This window comes from Netta rufina, assembly GCF_964035555.1.
Source record: "Netta rufina genome assembly, chromosome: 3".
NCBI classification, from domain to species: Eukaryota; Metazoa; Chordata; class Aves; order Anseriformes; family Anatidae; genus Netta; species Netta rufina.
This window is the reverse complement of record NC_140125.1, coordinates 110,406,055-110,433,140: the sequence shown is the minus strand read 5'-3', so window position 1 is coordinate 110,433,140 and position 27,086 is coordinate 110,406,055. Positions and strand designations below refer to the sequence as shown.

Below are 27,086 nucleotides of genomic sequence, written 5' to 3'. Positions count from 1 at the left end.
TCTCCTACAAATTTCCTGCTGCTGATATTAAAGCAATTAAACCACAGAATCGAAATAATAAATCTGAGAGCGCTGTGGGTATAGGAGGCTGGCTTCTAACAGCATCTTGCAGCGTGGGGCAGGGAGGGCGCGATGAGGCGAGACGCGGCGGCCCTGCTGACCCACAGGGCGGGTGCTGCGGGGCCGTGCCGTGCCATGCCGTGCCGGGGGAGGGCCGTGCCCGACACTGAGCGAAAGGGAAAGCCACAACCCGGCCTCCTTCCAGCTGCTCGAGCGGGGCGGAGCGGCCTCCGCCGCTTCCCGGTCCTGGGCTCCGGCCGCGCCCGCTCGGCGCTGCCCCGACCCCGGGAGCCATGAGCGGCTCCGGGCCGGAGGAGGAGGAGGCCGGGCTGCAGGAGGCCCGGCTGCAGGAGGCCGAGAGGGACTGGGCGGCGGCCAAGGCGTTTTATGACAACCTGGTCTCCAAAAAACCCCGGCCGGTGAGAGCGGGAGGGATGGGGATTGGGGAGGGGGTAGGGCTGGAAGGGGCTTGGACGGGACTGGAAGGGGGGGAGGAAGAGGCTTAGGGTGGGGAGGACGGGGCTGGAGGGGTGATGAAGGGGCTTTTATTTTTGTTGGGAGGGATGCCAGGACTTGGAGGGGGATGCCGGGGCTGGAAGGGCGGATGCCGGGCCTTGGAGGGAGGAGGACGGGGCTTGGGGAGGGGACTCGGGGCTTGGGGGGGGACACGGGGCTAGAAGGGTGTCGGGACTTTAGTGGGGTGCCGGCGCTTAGGGGGAGGGGCAGGGCTGTGGGGTGGGGATGCCAGGATTTAGGGGGGCGGGGGGGGGGAGGAATGCTGGGGTTTGTGGGGGTGCCGGGACTTGGGGGGAGGACGAAGCTAGGGTGTTGGGTCTGGGGGTGCCGGCGCTACCCTCCTCTCGCTCGGCAGCCCAAGCCCCAGCACGCCATCACCGTGGCCGTGTCGTCCCGAGCTCTCTTCGACCTGGTGGAGGAGCGTCGGATCTACGAGGAGCAAGGGGTAGAGAAGTACGTGGAGTACCAGCAGCAGAACGAGAACGTCACCCTCAAGCCTGGGCCGGCTTTCCACTTCGTTAAGGTACGCCGGCAGGCTCGGGAGGCGGGTGCTGAGGATGCTGCGAGGCCGAATTTCGGGAAGAGGAGGAGCCCGGAGCCTTCTTAGGACGGGGATAATCCTGCCCCTGGGAAACGTTCCCCTAGCGGTGAACACGCCTTGGCCGGGGAGCCTGAAATCGGCATCCTCAGCGCAGCAGCCTGACACTGTGGGTGCTCGTAGCACTCTCACTGCCCTCCTCCCGCAGCATCCCCCGGCGTGTCCCCTTCCTTTTAAGATCATTTTCAGTTAAGACAGGCCCCCAAATGGTTTTAAGGATGTTGCAACCTCTTCCCCTAAAAAGGAAAGGAAAAAAAAACAACACACAAACCCCTTACTTCCTAATTTCAATTTCACTTTTTTTGTCCCACTTACAGCTATGATTAAAGACAGTGTTGGCTCAACAGGGAACGATTTACTATATTCAGAAATGGTTTATTTTTTTGTCAGCTTTATTTTTTTTTCCTCGCTTTCTTCTCATGAGACCCCACCTAGGGCACTGCATTCTGGTCTGGGGCCCCCAACATAAGAAGGGTACTGAATTGTTGGAATGAGTCCAGAGGAAGGTCACGAGGATGATCAGAGACCTGGAGCACCTATCCTAGGAAGAAAGGCTGAGGGAGTTGGGGTTGTTCAGCCTGGAGAAGACAAGTGTCCCGAGAGACTTTACAGCGGCCTTCCTCTACCTAAAGGGGGCTGCAGAAAAGCCAGGGAGGGACTCTCTGTCAGGAGGGAAGTGACAAGGGGTAGTGGCTTTAAGTTGAAAGAGGGTAGGTTTAGATTAGATATAATAAGAAATTCTTTACTATGAGGGTGGTGAAGCACTGGAACAAGTTGCCCAGAGAAGCTGTGGATGCCCCATTCCTGGAAGTGTTCAAGGCCAGGCTGGATGGAGCTTTGGGCAACCTGGTCTGTTGAGAGGTGTCCCTACCTGTGACAAGGCAGTTGGAACTAGATGGTTTTTAAGGTCCTTTCCAACCCAAACCATTCTATTATTCTTTCTCATCCTGGAAATTGTTCTTGAGGACCAGCAAAAGCAATAGACGCCCAGTTGGGAGTTGAGGTTTAAGCACAGGTGAAATTGAATATTTTGCTGTCATTGCACAAGATAAGAGAAATGCCCAAGGCAAACAGCCTCTGGCATGGAAAGCAGGTTGGCTTAGCAAAAATGAAAAAAATAAAATAAAATATGTATGATTTTGAGAAACACATGTTTTAGTGGGACTGATTTGAAAAAAAAAAATTAGGTGTGCAAGTTTGTTGGATGCTTATTTCTACTTGGAGACCAAGAAAACCTACAGAAATAGTATCTTTTTTTGTTTGGATTCCTTTACTGAGATCTTAAGATAATAACTTAAATACATTATATCTCAAGCTTGTAGCACTTAAGAACCCTTATCACAGGTCAGGATCTCCTTGGGCTGGGACCTGTACAGGCACTTGGACAAAAAATGGCATTCCTCTCTTCCACTCCCCCTTAATCTATAATACTTGAAGAAATTCTCAGTGTTCTAGAGTATTAGAAGAGAGTACCAAAAGGAAAAAAAGTGATGCAAAGGGTTTGTGACCAGATACTGAGATTTTTTCCTAGGCCTTATACCAGGCTCTCACTCACGGTTGTCCTAAGCCAAGTCCCACATGACATAGCCTTACTTTTTAAAGTGAGATTCCCAGAATTTAATTATAAAATCTACATTTTAATTCTTAACAACTGGTCTGGCTTTTTAATGCACCTTAATGAAAAACAGCCTGTTCTGGATTCATTTGATGATTCATTGTTGACTTTATTGCCGTAATCCCAAGGAATTCCATTCAAGGGCCAAGCTCCCAAAGTAGAGGTCTGTAAACCTAGAGCAAAAAGCAAGTCTTACTCCAAAAGGATACAATTCTAAATATAAGTTGAGACAAGATGGATACAGAGAGACAACCAGATGGAAGGTCAAGGAAATAAGAAGAATGCCAGACTGTGAATATAGCGTGTTGGTCTATTAGCTTAAAGAGATCTTGAATGAATCAAAACCTGTCTCATTCAGTAATTCAGTAAGAAATCTCCAAGGAAATCATGCTTGACTGGATATGATTTGGTACTTGTTTCTTAAGGACAGTCTGACACCAGTGAAATCTTTGCATAAGTATGTGTCCCAAAGTCACATTTGTTCATGAGAAACAAGCAGTTGCACATACAAATCTCTTTATACCTTCTCCTTGATTTCACAGCAACAATCTTTAAGTGAACAAGAAAATCTCTGGATACTACCATTCACCAGCAATGTTTTATTAAATTTATTAAGCATCATGAGTAGGAAGCATGAACATTTCTGAAAAAGAGACCTTTTCAGTTCCTGGGAAAAAAAGTATTTGGTATCCAAAACAAAACAAAAACAATTCAGAGGGAGATTAGGTAGAACAAATTCAAGTTCAACATCTTAAGCTTAAAAAAAAAAAAGTAAATAATAATACACAAATATTAATATGTATTCTGAAAATGTTCAACAGTGCATTAATATATTCCAGATTATCAAGGTGTCCCAAGAAGAAGGATTTCCATTATAATGTTAAATTCTGTAACTTTCAAGAAAAGAAACTTAGTTGATTCCCTTCAAATAAGCCCAGGCAAACAGTTGCTGGGGGCAACAGAGCAGAAAGAAAGAAAACAAGTTCAGCAAGTTAAACATTCAGATATTTCTCATTCTCCTTCAAGACAGTCCTATCACTAAACCCACAGCAATTAAGAAGGCACATTCCACTTGTCTATTGACTTCCACATTTCTAACCTGCAGGCATTGGAGCATGTCAATGCCCGGCTTCTTGAGCTATACCCTGATGATGAAGAAAGATTTGATATCGTTCTGATGACTAATAACCATGCCCAAGTGGGAGTGAGGCTTATAAACAGCATTAATCACTATGGTAAGTAAAATAAATACTACTTTATAGAACTCCCTGTGGTTATATAATGAAATGCAGTGATTTTATTTATCCTGTTCTGACTTTAGTAAAAGCAGCTTCTTTGATATGGAGACCCATTCCTTGGGAGATGATATTTATTTTTGTGTGTCATAGTATGTGAGATATCCCCTCTGCTGTCATAGAGGGATTTGGTATGAAATTCTCAGGGAGGAAGGACTGATCAATCATAGTTGGTTTAAGTGTGTAACTTGTTGAAATTGCAGTGAACAGGATTGTCTTTTTTAAGCTTACTGTCAGTTGTAGGCTAGTGTTGTTCTTCACAGCTTCATTTTCCAGGTTTGTAGTGTTAAGGTGGAGTCAACCTTGTTGTGCTGTTCTTGTTTTAGGCTTAACAATTGAACGTTTCTGCATGACGGGAGGAAAAAGCCCTATTGGTTACCTGACTGCGTATCTTACCAACCTATACCTCTCAGCAGACTCTGAAAAAGTGCAAGAAGCTATAGAAGCAGGTTTGAATCATCCTTTTTTGTTTGTTTGTTTTCTTTCATCTGGTCTTGTTAAAAACAAATCTAGTAATGGTGTGTCTCTCACAGAAAGTAGTGCCACTTCATCAGTCAGAACGCCACTGCTGTGCATGCCACTAACTTTGTACTGTTACCTAATCAGATAACATCAGGTTATTTCTCTGCATTTTTCCCCTCTGACCTTTCAGCTTGCTGATAATGATATCTTTATCAGCCTCTACCTCTGTCGCACCTTTCTGTCTCCTCCCATGCTGCCATTGTACAGGAAGTGAATTCCTGTGTGCACTGGTTTGTCACTCCCTATTCAACATCTGTTTGAGTTGAGTCATCTGTTTGATAGGAGTTACAAAAGCTGACTTCTGTGTTCTACAAGAAGAAAAAAAATATAGTTTGACTTTACAGTCTTATTGGAATTTCATGCTTTGTCTCATTTGTAGTATACCTTGGGGACCAGGTTTGTGGGTTACATGGAACTGGAAATAAGCATGTCTAAGAAGCTATGCCAATAGGACAGCTTCCATGCAGATGTGTTAGAGAACAGCCATTACAAAACAACTTCAGGGATGGTTTCTGCTCCCTGTGTGAAAAGGTCATCAAAAATAAACCCACAAATAAACTGTTAGAACTAAACTACTGGTCACTTTATGAGTGACTTTGCAGGACTTGCCAACTGAAGTTCTCTGATACACTTTCAGGCATTGCATCAGCTACCATGTTCACTGCCAACAAGGATGTCGCTTATTCGGATACACAGCTGAGGGTGGCATTCGACGGGGATGCAGTTCTCTTTTCTGATGAATCAGAACAGATTGTCAAAGAGCAAGGATTAGATAAATTTTTTGAACATGAACAGCTGAATGAGAATAAGCCTCTTGCACAGGTTTGTACTTCTTATATCAAAGAGTTTTCAAAACATTTTTTTTTAAATTCTCATTACTGCTGTCTTTCTCCAGTTTCCCCAGTGTGTATGCATTAATCATCGTGGAAGCTGAATTATCATTTCATTGCCCTATTTACGTCCTTTTTCAAGGATAATCTTTAAAATGTGTGTTTGACACAAAAGAGGCCAGTAAGGCAGTCCTTTCATCAGATCTCTCACTTCACTGAGAAAAACTGCATATATGAGACAGTGGCTTACAGTTATATTCTAATTATATTCATTATAAAAAGGAAAGATTGCTACCAATTTCCTCGATTTTTTTAATTATGTTGTGTAGGTAATGTTAATTTCAAACACTGGGATACTAAAGTTGCTGAAGTGAGGTGATATTTCTGCTTATTCTCAAGTAGAACTATGACATTTGTCTAAAAAACACAAAAATTTTAAAATTAGCTTAAAATAAAATGCCCCCGCTACTATTGTTAACAATGGTATAAATCAAGAATAAAACCTTGATCTATTGGAAGTACTGGACAGTGCAATATATTGCAAGTTGACACTAAATATTATTTACTACTTTTAATCAGGGTGTAATGTCATTAATCTGTAATGACATTGGTGACATATGTAATTAGGTCTGCTGCTGTGTTTTGTACAGGCAACTGATTGCACCTTGTGGATCATAGGAAAATGAGTTCAGTGCTTTCAAAGAATATAGTATTAATGACTGTAGTTTTAACTTTATAATGTGAGAGTTCTTGTAAGCTCTATATTGTAAAGATGTTTTAAGTAATGAGAATTGGTTTCCTACTGATCACACCATGTAGGATTATGGTTTTAACTTTTTTCCAATTCGTAGTGTGTGCAGACCCACTTAGAAATAGTTCATACAGAGATTGCTACATTTATCATAGCATTAAGGAAAGAATTTTGTTTGTAACTGGCAATCTGGAAGAAAGCACAGGGATGACTTTGAGAACTATGGGAAAATATTTATTATGCTTCTGGTATTTTGTATTCAGGGTCCTTTGAAGGGCTTTCTGGAAGACCTAGGGAAACTCCAGAAGAAGTTCTATGCAAAAAATGAACGATTAAATTGTCCAATAAGGACCTTCCTTGTCACAGCCAGAAGTGCAGCAAGTTCTGGAGCCCGAGTCCTGAAGACTCTTCGTAGCTGGGGTCTGGAGATTGATGAGGCGCTGTTCTTAGCAGGAGCTCCTAAGGGACCGATCCTGGTGAAAATACGTCCTCACATTTTCTTTGATGACCAGATGTTTCACATCGAAGGAGCGCAGAAGTTAGGCACCATAGCTGCACATGTTCCCTATGGCATTGCTCAGAAATACCATAAGTCTGCGTGACTGGATGGCACCATCAAAGATAAGGTTCTTGATGCAGCCAGCCTCTAATATACAAATAGCTCTTTCTGAAAACCTCTATTTGTGTACTATAAGCACTTTGTTGAAAGATTTGACTTCTGGCTAGAACAACCTCTAGAGGAAATATTTTTTAATATTGTTCAGTTTTTAATAGAGTTATTTTAATAGCACTCTAAAGCAGTTTAGGGTTTTTGGTTTGTTTGTTTACCTGTCTGGATACAACACTGTGTTTTTGATATTACAGAAAGATTTGTACTGGTTTGTACTGGTTTTATAGTTTGAAACATATTTTGAGAGACAGAGCAGTTATATTTTCTCTAAAAAGCTGCTGACGGGTAATTTATAAGAAAAAACATGCTGCATATATAGCCCTTACTGTTTATTTCTGAAATTACCAAAAGCACAGTTTGCCTGTATGTTGTTACCTGTTGTTGTTTCTTTCCCTGTTAGATATGTATTCAGTAGTTTTGTTGCCATGATGTTTCAGCTACTATGGGTCTCCAGTGAAATGTTAGCTTATTTGATATTGTTTACAGGAACCCTTTATTTTTCTATATTGTTTTCCTACTGTAATAAAGCTGGCTTTACAGAACATTGTCATTTGTCTATGTAGAAATTTGAGTATAATTTCCTATGCAAAATGAATTTGTGTGATCAGTATCTCTCTGCCTCTTCCCTCTCTGAGGTAGGTAGAACCAGAACTGACTGCTTTCAGCCCATAAGAGTGAGAGGTCTCAAAGACACTTAAATTCTAACAGATTTTAAGTAAATATAGAGCTGGGAAGAAGTCAGAGATGCTATGAGTATCTTGACTGAGGCAAAGAACGAAGCATTAGAGCATACCTTTATAACAACAGAGGATCTACACTGAAATACCACTGTTGATGGAACTACTTGTTTCTTAGCTAGATTCATTTAGTATTTTACAGCTGTTCTGCGATCTGCATCAACTAAGTTTGGCAACCTTGGATGAATTTCCAGGGGACAGGTTTCTGTTGCAACATGAATTTGGGTAAAATTACACCATATGTCTATCCTACCTCTTTTGTGCTGAGTTCTTGTATCTCAGTGTCATCCACGTATTTGAGTGCCTTCCAAATGACACAGCTAACATCTGTCAGGTGGTGTTTGTTCTCTTTCCCTCCCCAGTGGAACAAGTGTCCTGCTTTATTTTCATTGTTGCTGTGTATTTATACTAGAAGAGACAAAACCAAAAGAATGTGCTTTGCAGTGGGAGTAGCTGATGGTGAAGGCTTTGTGATGATCTGTGGTGCCTGAGGGAATTCACTCCAGAATCTCATGTTAGCATCTGAGAAAGTGTGGTGTCTTCTGTCCAGATGAACTGTCCTGTTATTGCAGAGAGCTTCACTGCATTCATTGTGGTTTCCCTCCCAGAAACCTAGGCAATCTTTTAAATGCTCTTTTCTTCGAAAAGTTCTTTGAAAGAAGAACTGTTTCCAACGTTCTTTGAAAACAAAGATGAAAGCCTTGATCCCATATGAAACTTGAATAGGGAGCATTGGAAAGGTTTTTATGTATTCACACTAGCCTGTCTTGTTGATGGGATGTACTGCAGAGTTCTGGTGTACTTGGAATTTCATAAGTGTTAAAGGCTTTGTGCCCAAAATATATCACGTTTCTATAGCCCAGCCAGGAGGTGAGGAAGAAAAGAATAACTGCAGCCTGGTCATTGTCTGCCAGGATGGGATAGAGTTACTTTGCCAAATGGAGATTATAAAAAAGTTATTAACAGATGTTTTTGTATGAGAGCTCAGAATCAGCTCTCCAAGACATCCAAAAATATTCCTTAGCTGTTTAGTATAAATTACATCTGTATTTCACCACAAAAGCAGGGCTACAAACTTCAGGAAGACTAGCCCTGCCTTGTTGAAGCAAAGCATGATCAACCATTCTTCACCCATGCATTGTTGGAGCTATAGATGTGATGGTTGGGTGCAAAAAAAACATAAAGGATATATTCTGTGCACATGTTGCTGGCACTTGACTTTCTCTGAACATAGGAACTGAAGTTTAATACTGAAAAGGGCTAATGGGATCCTTGATCCCTGTGGGACTCTGGAGGTCAGTGTCTTATGCCTCACAGGATGAGCATGTGAATAAATATGAATATTTATTCCTATGAATAAATATTGAATAAATAGGAATTGGAATCATCTAGTCTATTCTGCTTAAATTTATTTCCAATCAACAACCCACCTACAGCAAAAAATGAAACATGCTGACCAGGACATAGGAGCTTCCAGTTCTTTCATCTTCTTTGATCTGTACAACCACAGTGATAGAGAGCTATCTCATGCAGTGTCAGTCCTGACAGCACTGAAGCATGTGTGAAGAGAAATAGAGAAAAGGTTCACGTATATATAATAGGTTTCTTAGTCATAGAAATATATAATAGGTTTCTTAGTCATAGAATTCAAAACAGCTTTAAAACCCAGAAGTTCACATCAAGGTCCACAGTCACTTCTCCTAAGTTTAGTTATCCAAAATGCACTTAGATGTGTATTCAAATTACTTACTGTCTTTTAATTGTGAGGTATGTGCCCCAAGCATGGTGGCTGCTTCTTTGCATATGCAGCTGACAGCATTTTGGGTTAATGGTGTCTCATTCTTCATGCAAGTGCCTCTTTAGACTGACCTGGGTATTTGGGGACACAGGCCTGCCAGATGGTCTCTGCCCATTTTACTCATCGTCTCCAGCTCCAAGGCACAACTTTGGCTAGTGGACCAAAATAATAATTTTTCAAGAAAATTCTCTGAAGGTGGATGGGATGGGACAGGAACTGAAGGAAATGGATTTCTGGTTTTGCAGACGTAGACTAAAAGAAAGCACACACCTCAGAGACTTGTCCAGAATTGCACTCCAAACCACAACAGAACAAACCAAAGCAGAACAAAATACTTGCTTCTCATGCTTATGAGGATACCATGAATTTATGCCCCAGCATTTCATTACTCTAAGCCAGTCACAGTTAAAAGCACAGCAGTTTTCAATGGGGGAATAGAGAAGAGTCCTATGGTTCTGGACTGTACTGCCTCAGCTTGTTTATAACACTGGATGATAGACACATGAAAAAGAAACTGGCAACTGGTACTTCAGGTGCCTCCACATGGGCTCCTCTGCCTCTGCAAGAACCTGTAATCTGCACTGACTTGAAGTATTACTGAAAAGAACACATCCATCTCCTTGAACACAATAGATGGGTAGAGAAAGCAGTGAAGCAGGTGGATGTTTTAGGAGAGAAATAACTTTCAGTTACCTTGCTTAGTAGTTTTGGGAACTAATGACATCTGAATGTACATGTCATCCCTGCTTTGATGAGCAGCTTCTGATCACTATGACCGGTTAGCTCCTATGTAGAATGATCCTTGCACTGAAAGCTGAATTGGCCACTGATAGACCCAGGCAGGATCCTTGACATCCATTAGGATTTCTTACAGGATGAATCTCTTCACCTCACAGGAAATTTTCCAGTTCTTTTATTTTGGCACCTCACTGAGAACCACCATCCCTCTCTCACAGTCCTTGGCTGTAAGGTCACTAGGCAGTATCATTAGCATGGCCCCAACACCTCCAAAGATATAATTTACTCTGAGCAGAGCATATGGAAGAACATCTCACTGGGAAACAAGATTCATTCATCTCTGAAAACACAGTAAGGATATGAAAGTTATCTATCCTTTAATATTTAAATTTGATAGGCCGGCCTCTCAATCTGACAGCTTTGTAAGACTCCAGTGACTACTGAGAACAGCCTAGCTAAAAGAATGTTACTACAAGTGCCATTTTACATTTCCAGGAGAAAGTAATGACCACGTTTGTAACACCTACTTGTGAAGCAACAAGGAAGCAGTTCAAATATCAGTGCTCTAAGGCTTTTCAACAGCACCCTTTGTCTTTCTCAGATCTTAATTGCATTTGAGGAACCTGTATTCTAACCTTATGTCACCTGCAATCTGTTTCAGCTCCTCAGAAGGGCTCTGTTAGGTTATCTAACATCTAATCAAATTAAATCCAGCAAGGATCAGAGGAACAATGAAGGGCCAAGGAACCCAACTAACCTAATCACAGAATAAGAGAACACACAGCTCCTCCTGAGGTCATCAGAGGTGAATGATTCAACCATTATTCCTGGTGTGAAACCTGCTAGTATGAACCAAGCAAATAATTTTTTGCTCAAATGCCATGCAGACTAAGGAGAATTGTTGTCTAAAAGGGTAAAGGGTTTATTATGGGATGCAGGTGGAAAGAAAATTGTGGGTGAGAGTAGAGAGAATTTGGGGGCTGCACAAATTTTATTATAAGATGGTAAGTGCAAGTGGCAATAATAAGGGAGGGAGAGGAATCAAGGTGGAGTGAGGAGCCAAAATGGAAAAAAATAGAAGGAGAGAGGGATAAAAGGGACTGGTCACAGGTAATCAGGTGTTTGGTCAACATGTTTGACCAAATTTTGTACCTCAACACTGCAGTCTGACATATCTTCTTCACAAATACTGTTTCTATTTTCTTTACGGGTCACTCTTTGTTCTGAGCATGTGTGTGTGGACCATGAAGGAACTTCCAGTTGGACCGGCTGGTAAGTAGGACAAGAGATCTGAGTGCCAGCCATCAGAGAGCAAGGTCACAGGTCCGAGGGGCCTGAGGGTCTGGTGCCAAATGGATAGAGACAGTCTGGATGCAGCTACCAGAGAGACCGGCTGTTTGAGGGCCCCTCAGTATTTGTATGTGAACCACTAGTATACTTCTAGTTGGACAAGCCACCACACAGGAAGAGACCAGCATCTGGGAAAACCCAGCATCAGGGCTGGTGCCTGAGTCTCTGGGTATAGGAACTGGATAGACTTAGAACCTGTACTAGTATTTAAGAGACCAGTGAATGTGCATGTGGTGTATGTAAGTGAGTGTATGTACTCATACCTTCTGCAAGCAGCCTCTCTTCCACCACACTGGGATGGGACAGACAGCTCTGGACCTGAAGTCAACAAAAGTTGGTTACCTCCCATAGGCTACCTCCAAGGTGATATTACTCAGCTGAAGCTGGTCCTAGAAGCAAGTGTTCAGCAGGTCAGCCTGTCAGCTCGCTGGCATGTTTAGACCCTAGGCTAGCTGCCAGAGCAGGCACCACCACGAAGAATTGTGTAACACTTCCCCACCCGGTCCATCCCTTCTGCTTGCAACACAGACGTTGCAAGACATGTTTGGCCATGTACCGACATCTGTCTTAACGCTTGGACACACAACATGTCTTGATCCAGAACTACAGCACCTGCTGAAATACCTAAGAAAGGAATCTGATCTCGAAGGCAGCGTGGGCTGGGGCTCTCACTGCACTTGGGCGCCTAAATTGAACTTGCACAAAATATTTCACTGGCACAGAGGCCAGGTGGCATGCGAAAGCCTGGCACAGTCACTCTCCAGAAGATGGTGGGCACTTGCGAGTGGTGGGAGAGAGGGCTTGGGGCTTGGGCCAAAAACTTGCAGAGGCTGCTGCTCTCCTAAAAGCGGTGGTGGCATTGCCGCTCCTGGGAGCCCTCTCAGAAGAAGTGTTTAACTCCCTGCGGGCAGGCGTGAGCTGAACTCGACTATCCCTCCACCTCGGGGTATTCCGCCATAGTCCCGGGTGGTTTCAGGGCTCACCAAGCCCCTGCAGGACTACAACCCCCACAATGCCCAGCGGCGCGGCCGGCCGAGCCTAACGCGGGGCCCGCTCCCATGGCCGCGGCGGTAGCGGCGGCGGCGGTGCTGGGCGGGGGCTTGCTGCTGGCAGCTTGGCGCTGGCTGCGGCCCGCGGCCCGGCCCGGCGCCGGCTCCGGGGCCTCCATGCGGGGCAAGACGGTGATCATCACCGGGGCCAACAGCGGGCTGGGCCGGGCGGTGGCCGCCGAGCTGCTGCGGATGAAGGCCCGGGTCATCATGGGCTGCCGGGACCGGGCGCGGGCGGAGCGGGCGGCCAGCGAGATCCGAGCCGAGCTGGGCGAGCGGGAGGCGGCCGAGGGCGGCGGGGAGCTGGTGGTCCGGCAGCTCGACCTGGCCTCGCTCAGCTCCGTGCGGGACTTCTGCCGACAGGTCCTCCAGGTACGGGCCCTGCCGGGGGTAGAGGGGAGCCCCCCCCACCTCCCCCGCCTGCCCGCACTCGGCCCGGGGGTGCGGGGTGGTGTAAATAAGTGGGACGTGCTGTGCTGGCTGTTCGAAGCTTAAAGGTCGTGGCCGGAGCACCTCTGCTATGAATAAAGGCAGAGAGAGCTGGGGATGTGCGGCCTGGAGAAGAGAAGGCGCCGGGGTGACCTTATTGCAGCTTTTCAGGACTTAAAGGGGGCTTATGAAAAAGATGGGGAGTGACTCTTTGCTCAGTCAGACAATGACAGGACAAGGAAGAATGGTATTAAGCTAAAAGAGGGTCAGGTTAAAGTAGACATCAGGAAGAAATTCTTCACTGTGAGGGTGCTGAGGCACTGGAACAGGTTGCCCAGAGAAGCTGTGGATACCCCGTCCCTGGAGGTATCATCCAGGTTGGATGAGGCCCTGGGCAACCTGATCTAGTGGGTGGAGTCCCTGCCCATGGCAGGGGGTTAAAACTGGATGATCTTAGGGGTCCCTTCCAACCCAAGCCATTCTGTGATTCGTATTTGTTCAGGCTGTTCTAGTACTGCAAATGAAACTTTTTATTTTATGAGAAACGTAAAACATTCCTTTTTCTCTGCTTTTCTGTTCTGAACTAATTTGCCTTTAAGTTGACATTACAGCATAGCCTTGTCCCCATAGCAGTAAAGGTTCATGAGTGAACTGCTCGCAACTGCGTCCATCCTGCTGTCTTCTCAGCAACACCAGACTCCCACACATTTTGCATCTCTTGCCAACAGTAGCTGAGTTTAGTGGTTAGATGTTTTGTAATATATATATTTTCTCCAAATTTCCTGGAAGAAAAAAAAAAAAAAAAAGAAAAGTTTAAGATCAGAGACATCCAGTCAGTTCTCCTGATGGAAATGTTGCAATATGAGTTCAACAGTACAATTAGACACCAGAGAGTCCTGGGAGGCACCATTAGAGCCATTCCACTCCAATGAAAAGCTTCAGCTGGGACTCTCATCACATCTATCAGTGCAAACCATGAGACACAAGGTTGTGGGAAACCACGCATAGTCAGTTCTGCCACGTGGTGCACTGCTTATTGAGTTGCTTATTGAAAGATGCTCAACTGCAGTTGTGAGAAATGAAAATGGAGAGAGACTACATTGTATTGACTTTCAAAGAGCTGTTGTAAAACTTAAATATCCAAAAAAGTCAAAAGAGCTCTGGTGGAGCTCTGTGTAATCATATGTAATCGTATATATAAATCTAGTTACAAGCTCTAATGTTACTTCAGTATTTTGTGAAAATAGGCATATATACAAAATGATACAAAACACTAGACCAGAAACTTACTGTTTAACCTATAAAATTATATCTTCTGTAGTACAGAATATCCAAAAATGTAAATTTATTATCCATTCTTCATTGGTAAAGCCAGTAAAAATGCCTGTAAATGAGAAATGGATAGTGAAAGAGAGAGTGAATGTATTTGCAGAGTGCAGCTCACAGGTGCATTTTAAGTTTTATTTTCAAAATAATCCCCAAAGCAGCTGAATAACAAGGAATGTGAGTTCAAGAAGCTGTTACATTCAAGTTCACCTTATTTGTCTTCTGTGAACCTGTGTCTGCTTTTTGGAGTTGAGTTGGTTGTGGGGTTTTTTTTGTTTTGTTTTGTTTTTTTCCTTTGGTTGTTTGGTTGATGGGGATATTTTTGTGTTGTTTGTGTGTTTTGAGATGAAGAATACTTAAAGATCATCAGGATGGGGGTGAAAAGGCTTAAATATTGTCAGGATGGGGGAACAGTGCACTCCCGCAGCCTAACTTCGTGGGAGCTTTCCATTCCAAAACTGCGAGAATTACGTCTTTCACTCCTTAGCCTCATTGCAAAAAAATGACTTGGATATGTTGGAGGGCTCCATGGAAAAATGCAGAAAATGGAAGCAAGCTCAGAAGCCACAAAGAATAGCACTGCCTGTCAAAGCAATGTTTTGTACTCTCTGATGTTCTTGGTCATGGTAGCTGCCTGCTTGGCGTTGATCACATTACTCTAGATTATTAAATTTAGGAGTCTCAGAAAATAACACAAGTGGAAGTCCTTCTTGCAGTGTTAATTCTTGTGAAATGAATCCTCTGGTCAGGTGGTGTGAAAAGTTTCTAAAACAATGTTCTCTAAAGGAAGTAATGCTTCAGTCAGCAAATCTGCCGTGAGACACTTGTTCAGTTCTTCTCTTGCTCAGTGATAGATACCATTATGTCCCTTTGGGTGAGGAGAATTGTGTTTGATGCTCTTCAAATCATGCTTTTGTAATTATGTGAAACACTGAGAAATATGAAGTTCTGCAGAAACCGGAGGCTGAATTACTTGATGTTTTGTGGTGTCAAATGCCAGCCATCATTAATTGAATGCCAAGTGAAAATTTGTGTTTTGCTCTCTGTATCTTTGCCGCCAAATGATAGTCAAATAAAAGGCAAATGGTATAAAATTTGTCTTGAGATTCTCTATTTTTATCATCAAAATGACCTGAAGTGATCTGTGCTTGCCTACGTTAGTTTTAAAGAATTAGCAGCAAAGAAAACTCACGCTGCTTTTTGTGTTAGGCAAATTAATACTTTTGCATCTGAGTCATGTAAACATAAGTTTCCTGTAACACTTCAGACATTGGTGAAATCGCTGAATTCAGAGGTTATTTGGGCAGCTTAGTTTAACCTGTATTTTTTTAAGAATTAATTGTTTTGGTTAATTTGGAAAGCTTTCAGTTTTTGAGTGGATCCTGGAACATGAAGTATATAATGTACGTTTGAATTATCCTCACCACTTCCTGTGTTAATTACTTATATTTCCTGATGCGACTGATTTCCTGATTGATTGCTCTCAGTCTGAACCAGAATACTGATCCATCAAGCAGCATGTGCTGAGCATATCATAAAAATTTGAAGCTTCAGTCCCGTAGACATTTCTTGAGTTTACCTATTAAATAAATCATTGAATGAAACCTGCTCAGTTAGAATCATGAATGTTGCTCTTCTATCATGAGTTCTGCTCTGTAATTTGCACCAAGCAGCGCAATGAAATATATTCGAATGAGATAGTGTTTAAAATCATGAGAACGTTGTTTTTCAAATTTTTTCATTACATCTTCCCAGTGAGATGATGGGGTTGCAATATGACAGGTTCTCTTCAACAGTGACGTTAGTTCTTTGAGATAATGCTTTTTGTTCTATATAACTTTTGTGGTAGAACCCTTGCCTATGGCTGAGGTTTGTCATAAACGGTTATCATGCATGAATGTGTCTACTTTTCCAAGTATAATAAGGAGGTTACTTTTTTAGAGGAAAACAAAATGCATCACAAAGATAAAATACCACTGAATTCCTATAGAAAGCTGTTCCCGGAGAAACAGATGTTGTGTTGTCTGCACACATTAAAAGTTGAACAGACCTGCTTTTTCATGTACCTGCATCCTGCTGGAGTCAAATGTTTTTTTTTTTTTTTTTTTTTTTTTTTTTTTTTTTTTTTTTTCCCACTAACAATTTAGGGACTATTGGAAAGTTGCAATTTAGAGAACTAGAAATTAAGTTATTTCCCTCTAATGGTGTCTAATGAGAAATATTAAGCATAATAGTATGCTTTGCATTATAAAACTGAATGATGTTTTTCTTTCCTATTTAAAGGAAGAGCCAAGGCTGGATGTTCTGATAAATAATGCAGGGATATTCCAGTGTCCATACATGAAGACAGAGGATGGTTTTGAGATGCAATTCGGCGTAAACCACTTGGGTCACTTCTTACTTACCAACCTTCTTCTGGGCCTCCTCAAAAATTCTGCTCCAAGCAGGATTGTGGTAGTATCCTCAAAGCTTTACAAATACGGAGAGATCAACTTTGAAGACTTGAACAGTGAAATAAGTTACAATAAAAGCTTTTGTTATAGCCGGAGTAAACTGGCTAATATATTATTTGCAAGGGAGCTAGCACGTCGATTGGAAGGGACAGGAGTCACTGTCAATTCGCTTCATCCTGGGATTGTCAGAACAAATTTAGGCAGGCATGTGAATATTCCTTTGCTGGCAAAACCCCTGTTCAATTTGGTGTCGTGGGCTTTCTTCAAAACACCTCTGGAAGGAGCCCAAACTTCTATTTATTTGGCCTCTTCTCCTGAGGTTGAAGGTGTGTCAGGGAAATACTTTGGGGACTGCAAAGAGGAGGAACTCCTGCCCAAAGCCATGGATGACTTGGTTGCAAGAAAGTTGTGGGATATCAGTGAAGTGATGGTTGGATTATTGAAATAAGTGCTGGGGTATCTGCTAAAAAGGAATGCAGATAACTATGCAATATGTATTTGGAAGGGTGTAATTCTCACTTTAAATACTGTGGAAACACAGGTTAATGCTCAGAATTATTTAATAGAGGAGTGATTTATGCTGGAACTCTGTTTTGAAACAAAGAATAACCTTTATTTAATGGGTGCAGTCTTTCAAAAAAAATCTTCAATAAAGTTTGAGGGTGTGAATATTTCTGGTTAAATCTGTTCAGAAATTCATGTTCTACAAATAAATATTAAACAGAACTGTGTTTTGCAGTGTATATGCCTATTTGTCATGTTCTACTACTTTGTAGTCAGACTGGGCAATGCAGGGTGTTGATGGTGAAATGCTTTTCCTGTAAAACAGTTTTAAGAAGAGATCCTAACACTAAGATTTTAGTCTTTTTGAGCCATTACAGCAAAAACTGGAGTAAACAGTTTTACTGGTATCTTGCACTGTAATCATTAGGCCTGAGTGCCATTCAAAGACTTGTCATTAGCCAAATGCTTCAGTGAACAAAATTATTAAGATGTATACAGTTTAGCTGTGAAGCACAAAGTTGGCTTTTTTTCGAGTACTGTAACTGCCATTCACTGTTGTACAAGCTGTACTTTTATTTTCACGTATGATGAACTGGCTATTTCTTGATACGTGGACTGCTTACATTTCATTAAAAATGGAGTTGACATGTCTTGTGGTCTCGATAGGGCTTTGCATGTCATGAGTTGTGTCCATGCAAAGTTCACAAGACTTCAACCAGATAAACGGAAGAGAATATGTTTCTTGCTGTGTGTTTGGCTTTACTGATGGCACTTTAACTTGGTAATGAGATTAGAAAAAAAATGTCTAATACAGTTTAATGAATCTTTAATAAAAAAATCTTTTAAAATAAAAGAGTTAGCACTTATTCGTTCATTGTGGAAGATACAACCACTGGTCTTGATGCAGTAGCTTTGTTTCAAAGGTAGAAGATTCACCTGTGTCAGTTTAGGGACCCTCTGCTGCATAGAGTTAGAAATAAAATGAACTTTGAATAAATTAAAAAAAAAAAAGATATTACATGAAGCTATAATGAATTTATTTTTTTGGAGGGGGGGAGGAGGAAATTCATATAATTAATGGGTTCATACTGACATTTATGACTTTTTTTAAATAAACTGGTCTAGCAGGTAATTCAGAGTATATAGAATATGGAAGAATGAAGTGGAGTGATTTATCTTGATAAATATTATTCAAGGAAACCGATATTAATAATACATGACATATTTAATAGACCCTTTTTACTTACCTGTAAATACACATCAGATCATGTAGCAACCCAGTTGTTGAGATCTTATCTCTAGTTGTTTACTCAGGGTCTTACCCTGCTGGAGCTTCTGCACAGGGCAGTGGCCTTACATGTCCTAGCCCTTTGCCAGCATGGTTCTGCTCTGGGCCAGTGGTGTGGGTGGGGGAGGAAGGTGGCGTTCCAGAAAACCACAACACACGCTATGAAACTGAGCACGTTTCTAAGATCCTGTAACATGCTGAGGTTTGTACTGCTCACTGTAAGGCAAAGTGTAGAGATGGGTGTGCTGTCAAAACATTTTCTTGAGTGTTGATCAAAGTCCTCAAGTAATGCCAGAGGGAAACAGGTAACATGCAGAGAGAAGGTTCTACTGTTCTGCTCTGGACTTTGCGGTTCAGAAAAAGAAGGCTCAGGACACACCTCATTGTACTTTGCAATTACATTGAAGGATGTAGTTCCTGTAGTGAGGTGGGAATTGGGCTCTTCTCCCAACCACCAAGTGATAAGATGAGGAGAAATGGCCTCAAGTTGTGCCAGGGGTGATTTAGGTTGAGTTTTAGGAGAAATATCTTCACTGAAAGGGTTGTTTGGCATTGGAACAGGCTGCCCAGGGAAGTGGTTGAGTCACCATCCCTACAGGTCTTAAGAAATGTGTAGATGTAGAATTTAGTAGCATGGTTTTGTGGTGGGCTTTTCATTGCTAGGTTAAAGGTTGGACTACATGATCTCAGAGGTCTTTTCCAACCTGAATGTTTGATATGATTCTATGAAATAGCTGTACGCAGAGCACTTGAAACAGCTAAAGAATTAAAAGTTCATTAATACTTCTACTATGCAGGATAACAGTAAAATGAGAAACTGTTTTCATGAACTGCACGTTATCTTAATCAAAACAACATGGTGTATTTCACCTGCCAAAGAACAAGAGTGAAGATGCAGAAGAGCTGAGCCAAACTTGGGTTTGTGTTCTCAGTACTACTGTAACAATACCGAACTAATACTACTGCATTGTTTCAGTGCTGAAACCTGCGTATACCTCTTGAGAGGAAAGTCTTAGGTGCAAAGGTGGAGAACAGAGAAGATGACAAATCTGGAAGTGCTGTGGTAAAGAACTGCCCTGAACAGAAGAAGATTATATATTTTTCAGACTGAATGATCAGCATATGATATACACTGGCCTTCAAAACAGCAAAGGTGCATGTGTACAGACAAGAGATGTGGAATAATAAATACCAGCTGTATGGTATGTCTCTATAACATGTAATGCCTCATACATCTACCAGGTGTTTTTTTTCTTTTGAAACATTGCAGAAATAAGAGCCTTTGTTGGAAGATGATTATATTCCTGTAATCATATCTAGCTTAAAGTCCTTGTTCCAGAGCAGGAGAGTAATCACATGATACTCTTAATGGAATATAATATGCTTGAAAATATTGCCTGAGAACATTTTGAAAGGATGGATTGTTAGAATCTCTGGCACCAAAACATAAATTTTATTTTTTTTCAACATCAGTAACATTTGTCACTTTCAAGGTTGAATTTAACTCTCAGTGGACTAAGCTTTGATTACTCGCTTGAGACTGCTGTTACTGTTTATTTATGTGATGCTTTTGTTATTCTGGTAGCATCTAGGAATTTGAGACCACATAGGTCAACAGGTCTTGCAAAATGTAAGTGCAAAACCAAAGACTGTATTTCAATGTGTGGTTAGGACTGCTGATTCAGTCTAGATTAGCATTTTGGCTGAGAAAGAATACAATACAATACTACATAGGATCTTAGTAAGCTCAAATATATATCTGTGATGTGATGATTGTCTGCTGAATGGCAGAGGTTGGTAGAGGGATCAGTGTCTTGTTCCAACAACTTCACACTTCACCCCGATACTACAGTGCCTACAGAAAGGTGTGGCAAGCTCTGCATGTTACTGTTCTGTAAACTAATCCAGAGCTGTCTGGTGTGGTAAAGTCAAAACCAGGACACATTTCAGTTGCCTCCCTCCACCGTCACCACCACATGAACACCATTATATGAACACCATCACTCTGAAATTAAGCTTATTTTCCATTAAGTATTAAGCATGGAAAAAATAAGGGGTGAAGGAGGCAGACAGTAACCAGGGATAACATGTAAAGACCAGTGAAATGCAAAACAACAGCTTTCACAGGTAGGTATCGAGGCTGATTGCACTGCTAGTAAGTACATTACAGATATGCATGGAGGCCACATTTGAGGTTAAGATTTTATTGAGGTCTCTGGTAAACATAGCCAACACTTTCAACAGCCAAACGTACCTTCATCCATCTTGCATAAATTATTAGACTTTGAGCGTTTGATTTTTGATCCATCAGCTGTGCTGCATCAGCCCCTGTGCCCTGGTGGTTTAAAAGCTGGCTGGGATGCATTCAGGGCACAGTCACTCTTGAGAAAGTAGCCCTTGTCCTTTTGCTTTTTGCAGGTGAAATGCCTTTTTGGGGTCACAGCTGAGATACGGAGGGCCACAACAGCAATTAACCTGTTTGCCTGTTTGCAAACTTTCCCCACTGCAGCCAGAGGTCCATCCCAGCAATGACTAGAAATGCTTGCACGTGGCCCCATTTCTCAGTGATCGAGTTTCATACTGCAGCAACATTACAGACTAACTAACTATACTCTAGTTGGGTTATTTTAAAAGTGTACACGAGTGTGTATGTGGACACATGCAGGTGCAATTTAATCCCTTGTTTTTGAAAGACTGACAGGAAGAGCTGTGAACAATTTACTGAGGAACTGAAGGGAGAGGAGAGCGGGCTGTTGGTATGACAGGGGCTACTGCCTCCCACATGGACTTGGTGTGTGATGAGATGTGGGGCATTGGGGTTGGTCTGAGTGTTGCACTCAGGTGCTCGAGTTTTATTCAGGTTGCCATATCCATTATCTGCTTTTGCAGCTGGGAAACTTGCAGGCACAGCTGAAGGAAGGAAACATTTCCATGTAATAATTGAGGGAAACAGGCATCAAGTGTGCTAAGTGGAACATTTTTAACTGCTTCAGCATAATTTATTCCTCTTTAGAACAAGAGTTTGAGGAAAGATTTTATTTTTTTTTAATTTATTTATTCTCAGTCCCAGCCCCTAACTACAAGCTTACAGGCTAGCTCTTATGAATGAAGTTTCTGAAAGCAAGCTAAATTGCAGTTGCATGTATTTAATTTATATACCATATCTGCTTAAGTAAAGAGAGACTTATGTATGTTAAAAAAATAATAATAAAGAAAGAAAGAAAAAAAAGACATATTCTGTCACTAATTTACTCTCTTTACCTTGCCACAAAGGCCAACATCTATCCCTAGGCAAAGGGACAACACTGCTCTTTCAGGCACTATAGCCAAAGCAGCAGGCAAGCTCATAAACCCAGCAGGAGCTCTACAGTAAAAATTCTCCATCTTAATTAGATAAATGATCAGTTTTTCCATGATGCAATAAAAACAGAAGTATTTAAGCTCTCTTCTCTTTTTTCAGTGGTTGCCTGGTTTGCCTAAGCTTCCTACTGTGTGAATGCTTCACAGCCTTCAAAGCCTTAGCCCTGGGAGTGTGCAGTATGATTATGCTTTTGCTTAAAAATGCAAATATTTCCCACTTCAAGCATACTTAATTTCTTTCCACCTAAGGGTATAAAGAAAATAAACAACTTGCAAGAGTCGTACAAATAATTTTAAAATGGGAGGCCTGTTCCCTTTTTCACATAACTTTTTCCAAACTAATCACGTAGAAGGTAGTTGACTTGCAAAAAGATCCAGGAGGCCTACACAGTTGAATTATTATTTTTGATCTGTCCCAGAACAGTGCTGCTATTTCTCATAACAGAAAATGACAACCTCCCTCTAGACTTTTTACTTACCACTTCAGCTACCACTAGCAGCCTCACACCTGTTGTAGCTGGATTCAGATCAGAGACATTAGATTTGAATATTTAATTGATTCCAAAAGACCTACGTAGCATGGAGAAAGGAATGCTTTCCTAATTACTTATTTTGGGGAAGGCTGGCACACAAACCACCTAAAAGGTTGAAATCCCTTTCTTTTTACATTTACATTTACATTTACATTTACATTTACATTTACATTTACATTTACATTTCTTCCCAAATAATGTAAAAGCAAAACAAAACAAAACAAAAGGCCAAAACTTAATTAAACAATATAGGGAAGGAACTGATAGCTTATTTGCCATGAAAATTTCAAAAGGTGTCACATCCTTGAAGTCTATGATACTCAGTTTAGCAAGGTACTGAGATCTTTCCATTGCTTCAAGGCCAAAGCAAGCAGTCTGAAATCCTAGTCCCACTAAAAGTGTTGGGAGTCAGACACCTAAATAGTTTTGCTGATTCTGATCTGGCTTTAGCTTTGGGCAGCAGAGCTCTTATAGCCGGTTGGATGGTGACTCTTTCAAGCTCGATGAATGACGCTTTATGCAGTTCTGTGTATGTGTGGCATTTTTATTTTTATTTTTTAATACTTCGCAAACTATGGAGTGGGGGTGGGATGAAGGTTATGTATATATTAAATATCCTGGAACATTCTCCATAAATACCTGTTTTTCTGTCCCAAAATGACATCCCATCTCTGCAGCTGTTGGGGCATGTGTCAGTTTGGCACCTGGATTGCTTTTTGGTGATGAGTGATACTATTTCAATTTATCAGAGTCTTGTTGCAACTTTACTTTAGGCCATTATCCTCCTAAATCACAGCATGACCATCCACTCAACAAATCCTATCTACTCCTGAGACAAGTGATGTCAGGGTCTTTCTAGAGGCTTCAAGACTGGAGTCATGAACTCTAAAAGGCAAGTGCCATGCCTGAAGGCCCAGAACCTACTTACACTGCAATGAGTAGGTTTGATAATATTTTTATACTCATTCATAGACAGGAACACCTTCTCCAGTGTATACAGATTAGTATTTTAGACTTCATAAAGCCCTAGAGACAGTGTTGTAAGTGTAGCCCATGGGTTAAACATAGCAAGTTAACACTCATTTGCTATTCTGAAGGGCTGAGATCCTTTAACCGATTGAGGTCAATAATAGTTCAAGTTGCTTGAGACTCTACCAGGTGTCGACAATATTTGAAGAGAAGGTGGAAGAAGATCTCTTTTCATCAATTTAATTTTCTTTGTTTTTGGTCTGCCCTGGTGGAAATCTTCAGAGGCCTAAAGGTGTTTCAGATGCATCTCGATTGACATTGTAAAAGCATGTAAGTCTACATCATGGAGGTATTTGTCCATAAAATTTTGCTATAAGCAAAGATTTTCAAAAAACATATCTTCACATTTTATGCAGTGGCCAAATTATATTAAAAACTAATTTTATCTCAGAAGCAAAGCTATGACTAGGGTCCTGGGACATTAGAACTGAATAAAAGATAATGTGCTTACAGATTCAAGGGAGGCAACCCTAAAAATCAAAAAGAATAATTAGAAACATTTATGACATTTATTTTTATTTTCAGTTTCTGAGGGTTTTGTTTGCTTGATTAATTCTGGATACCTGCTATGTGAGAAAAAAAAAAAAAGTTAAAACATCAGAAGAAAATGTGAAAACAGCCATGTTTCAACAAAGCAGCACAGTTCTTCACTATGGAAAACCTATAAAATGACAGGAAATGGCTTAATGTGGTAGGTGTTCATTTTTAAGGGTTCTGTTGACAGAAGTTGATGAGTGAAAATATTGTATTTCATTTTTGCCTTTTGTTCAGTAAATAGCCTGGAATTTTGATGCTGCCTAGAGGGACAGCTTTGTACGATGGTGGTCTAAATTGGGATTTTTCATTAATATAACCAACCAGATGATTTTTTTTTTATTATTTTTTTTAAAGAAAAAAGCTGAAGTCAAAGAGAAGACCAACAAAAAGCACCACAACGTTTATCTTTTACTCATCTGGAAGAGTTTATTTTAAACATGGAACATTGTTTGCTGCTGTGGAAATGAAAGTGAGAGAGTTGCAGCTTTCTTCCAATGCCATCTGGCAGATGATTTACTTGCGTATGGTATTCACTAATCCAAATAACCCTGTGTGTGGTAGCATTGTCTCTTTACTGATCATGCAGCAGAGTTGGCTGAGCCTTAGATGGCTCACACAAGGCTATCAACAGCACAGTACAATAGACTGTTTAAAATTAGAACAGTGTTTTGGAGAGGGATACGCCAAATTCATAATATCTTTACATTTTTTAAAGCATTTTCCTTACCTGAGTTGAGCTTGATGTTTCCTTTTCAGTCTCTTCATGGTTTCACTCAATTCTACTCAGGCTTCAGTCCACTGAATTCAACACTTGTAGCCTCAATGCTCAGGAATCAGAGCATTGGGAATCCATCCCTAGGTTAATATCCTTATCCTGATGATAACTGTATTTGCTTCTGTAAGGTCCCTTCCTGACCTCATGAAACTTATATTCCTGCTGAGTCTAGCTCTAGCTATTTCATTATTACATTAGTGCTAAATACTGCCTTCTCTTGCTGGAATATGAAAGAAAAAGCTATGAATGGTCATTCGGGGAATCAAAATAATTAGAAGAGTATACCTTGAGGAGCTGATCACAAGGTATGAATAGATGGATGCATTCACTTGCTTATTTTTATTTATATTTTATGGAGAGATTGGTATTCAGATACTCTTCTATGCTCAAGATTATGTAATTGCTCCCTTCTCAATATATTTGTTTTGAATGATTTTTTCCATAATACCTAACTCTCTGTGCCTGAAAGCTCTCTAATTTTGGCTTTGGATTCCACTCTTAGATCTAAAAACCTAAAAGTTAAGTGTTGATTGTGTCTTATTTGTAGGCGTTTCTGTTTTTCAGTTCAATCTGATCCTCATAGGTCACTTATGAAAGTTAATTTTATGGTTCAATTTGCAATTGTCCTTTTTGGAAGTTACCTTTTTGATTTTAAGGAGAGTTGAGATGTTTTGAAAGATAGACCACTATAACTCACATGTGAAATTAAAATACACACACTGCAGATAATTTAGTAGCAGAGATGGGGAAGGAATGGAAAACACAGTTGTTTTCCTGAAGACCAGGTGATTCTTTGAACTCACTGGCTACATCAGTTTTGCTAAGTATTAAACCTGTTTCCTGATCCACAAGCTAAATGGGATAGTAGGGCAATTTTCGTGCTATCATAGTCTGTTCTACCACAGAAGAGGCGTGGGTACATCCACACTTTTGTCCATGAGTTTTCCTTGGCCCATGCTGGCTCCTGAAGGATGCAAAAAGCTGTTTTGGAAAGTGTTAGTTGGCTGGGGCCAAAACAGTGCCAAGAACTACCCTAAGTATTAAACAGTGTAGATGATCAAATTTCAGTGCCTGAGCTGGCACCCTGTCACTCCTTAATTGAGTGGAACGAGCATAGCCAAAAAATGCCCCCTTCCTCCCCCAAATGTTAACAGAATAGATGTGATTTTTCAATTTAATTCCATGACATCCAGAGACTGTTCTGGAAAATTGAAGCATATTTTCTCTTGCTAATTTTATAGTGCTAACATTCCACTGACTTTGCTGCAATTTCTATTGACTAACCCTGTAAACACATGGAGAATCAGTATTGTTATTAATATCACCATGTCGTCATGCTTTATTCATTTTCGATTTTATAACTGTAGTCTGATCACTTGGAATTTTGTCCACTAAACTAGCACTGGACTATGGAAATCTTATTTTATCAAAATGTGTTATTCTTGGACCAGAATTCACAGTTACACAGTTGCACTTTATAGATCCATAGATTTTTTAAAGCCAGAAAAGACCCTTAGATTATTTAGTCTGACTTCCTGAATGACACAAGCCATTTAATTTAAACCAGTAAGCCTTGCATTAAGTCCAGCACTTTGAGTTTGGCTAAGGCTTATCTTCTAGCAAGACGTCCAGTCTACATCTGAAGCCATCAGTAGTTGGAGAATCCATCACTTCCTTTGGCAGCATAGTCCAATGGTTATCACCCTCTCTCTTAAAAATGTGTGTTTTGATTCTTCCCTAAGTCTGTCTGGCTTTCACTTCCATCTATCACCTCTCATTATGCCTTTTGTTGTAAGATGAGAGCGTTGCTGTTACTGCTTTGTGTTTTCTCCCTGTGGTGATACTCACACATTGTAATCACTGAAATCATCGCTAGATGTTTTTATTAAACTCAACAGACTGAACCCCTTTAATCTCTTTCTGCAAGGTCCTTTTCCAAGTTTTCAGATAATTTCTGTAGCTCTTCTCCACATCCTATCCATTTTTTTACCTCTGTAAAATGAGGAAACAAGAACTGGATGTCATACTTAAGCACATGTCCATTTATAGGCAATCCTAGTCCTTCTCAATGCTTTCCCTCTGTTACTCTAAGGCGATCAGTAATTTAAACATGCCTGGGGCTGTTCCCTGACACTAAGGCCAGCTGGAATATCACAATCTGCATCTGTGCTCTTGAGCACTCTTTATCTTCCAGAACAGGGTGTCTGCATCCAAACTGCTTTCTCGGAATGTTTTCTGGCAAGTCATAACACTTCCGTTGCACTTGGGAATTGTCTAGGAAAATGCTGGCAAAGGCCAAAACCATGCCAGGGACCAAAATAAC

General features: G+C 41.2%; 2 protein-coding genes across 2 annotated transcripts; both read left to right on the top strand.

Moving 5' to 3' along the window:
- Positions 1-327: 327 nt before the first annotated feature.
- LOC311207425 (cytosolic 5'-nucleotidase 1B-like) lies at positions 328-7,384 on the top strand. Its single transcript, XM_084283434.1, has 6 exons — positions 328-479; positions 932-1,099; positions 3,895-4,024; positions 4,411-4,533; positions 5,244-5,428; positions 6,451-7,384. The coding sequence occupies exons 1-6, from the start codon at positions 354-356 to the stop codon at positions 6,787-6,789; spliced, it is 1,071 nt and encodes a 356-aa protein (XP_084139560.1). The 5' UTR covers positions 328-353; the 3' UTR covers positions 6,790-7,384.
- A 5,135-nt stretch (positions 7,385-12,519) lies between these two features.
- On the top strand, positions 12,520-18,173 carry LOC311207426 (retinol dehydrogenase 14-like). Its single transcript, XM_084283435.1, has 2 exons — positions 12,520-12,901; positions 16,568-18,173. Exons 1-2 carry the CDS (start codon positions 12,539-12,541, stop codon positions 17,183-17,185), a joined length of 981 nt encoding a protein of 326 aa, XP_084139561.1. The 5' UTR covers positions 12,520-12,538; the 3' UTR covers positions 17,186-18,173.
- The last annotated feature ends 8,913 nt before the right edge of the window (positions 18,174-27,086 follow it).